The sequence below is a fragment of the Rhinopithecus bieti genome, unplaced genomic scaffold (genome assembly GCF_001698545.2).
Source record: "Rhinopithecus bieti isolate Rb0 unplaced genomic scaffold, ASM169854v2 scaffold_33652, whole genome shotgun sequence".
NCBI classification, from domain to species: Eukaryota; Metazoa; Chordata; class Mammalia; order Primates; family Cercopithecidae; genus Rhinopithecus; species Rhinopithecus bieti.
The window spans coordinates 2,784,601-2,786,007 of NW_016814761.1; the positions used below are offsets into that span (position 1 = coordinate 2,784,601).

General features: G+C 56.3%; 1 protein-coding gene across 1 annotated transcript in view; it reads left to right on the top strand.

The window, feature by feature from the left end:
* Window positions 1-494: 494 nt before the first annotated feature.
* NBL1 (NBL1, DAN family BMP antagonist) overlaps window positions 495-1,407 on the top strand; it is a 17,499-nt gene continuing 16,586 nt past the window's right edge. Inside the window, exon 1 of the mRNA XM_017851999.1 lies at window positions 495-662. Coding sequence (XP_017707488.1) covers window positions 577-662 — 86 coding nt within the window. The 5' untranslated portion in view covers window positions 495-576. The remainder of the gene's footprint in view (window positions 663-1,407) is intronic.

The following is a 1,407-nucleotide window of genomic DNA, read 5'->3' on the forward strand; positions in this document are numbered from 1 at the left end:
CTAGCCGGGTGTGCTGGTGGGCATCTGGAATCCCAGCTACTCAGGAGGCTGAGAATTGCTGGAACCCAGGAGGCAGAGGTTGTAGTAAGTGGAGATCTCACCATTGCATTTCAGTCAGGGTAACAACAACAAAACTCTGTCTCAAAATAATAATAATAATAATAATAATAATAATAATAATTACTTCATTCAATCAAATACATTGTACATCTCACCTGGCCTGCCCATAAGCAATGAAGACACTGAAATAAACACATGATTCCTGCCCTCAAGGTCTAATGGAGGAAAGAGATGTACACAGCTATTCTAGAGGGAAACTGACATGAACAGAAGTTCTCATCCAGTGCTCCAGGATCACACTGGAGGAGGGAGATGCTCCCAGAGGGTCTTGGGAAGGCTTTCCAATCTGGTGCTGTTAGAATATTTGCCAGAGATGAAAGGAGGGGAAGGGAATTCCGAGTAGAGGGAAGGGCGCAGGAAACAGCTAGCAGGCACAGATGCAGGCTGGGTGTGGAGGGTGCGGGTAGGCTGGAGTACACCAGGGAGTTTCCAGCGGGCCACTAGGAGCCACCCAGGATGCTCGGCAACCTCATGAGTCAGATGAGCAGGGCTGCGTCTATCTGGAAGTTTCCAGCCAAGCTAGGTAAAACACATGGACACAGGTAACTATGCTGTAAAGCAAAATCCCCAAGTCCTACAATCGTGTCCCAGTGGTGTTCCTGGGCCACCACTTTCCAGGAGCAAAGTTATTTTCTTACCCCGTTGTTAAGCACACAGAGAAGGCACGGCCGCAATCCACCCAAGCGCCCACTGATTAGATAGGAACCCCCGAGGTGAGGCTGGAAGCTGGGGCCAGGCGCTCCACTCTTCCCAGGAGTCAGAGAAGTGAGTTCATTTGCTGGCGTTCTAGTTCCTAATAGTCCCTGGGGCTTTTCGGGATGCCTACGCCAAGTGTGTGGGGCCGAGAGCAACGCTAGGATAACACTGGGCAAGGTTGAGTGACCCAGGTTACCAACAGCACGGACTTGAACCGGGTCGCATACCGGAGCGGGCGGGATGGGGTGCACCGCAGAACCGCAGAGTGAGGAGGGACTCCTGGTGCCGGGACGCGGCGGGCTGGGGCGCCCCATTCTTGGGGCAAGTCTGCAATGCCCGGTGCCCACAAAAGGGACATATCCATCTTTGTCACCCCGAGGCCTGGCACGGCCTGACGGCCCACGCTCGAGAAAAGTCGGGCGGAGAGAGTGGAAGCGCAGAGAAACCCGGGGAGGGCGCTTTAGAACGGACCAGGGCGCCCGGCTGCGCTGCCCTGCTTCTCGGGCGCCGGCCAGGCGTCCCGGTCGCCCCACCACGCCGTCGGAGCGCGCCGAAGCCCAGCCCGGGGCGCGGGCCGGGAGAGGGCCCGGG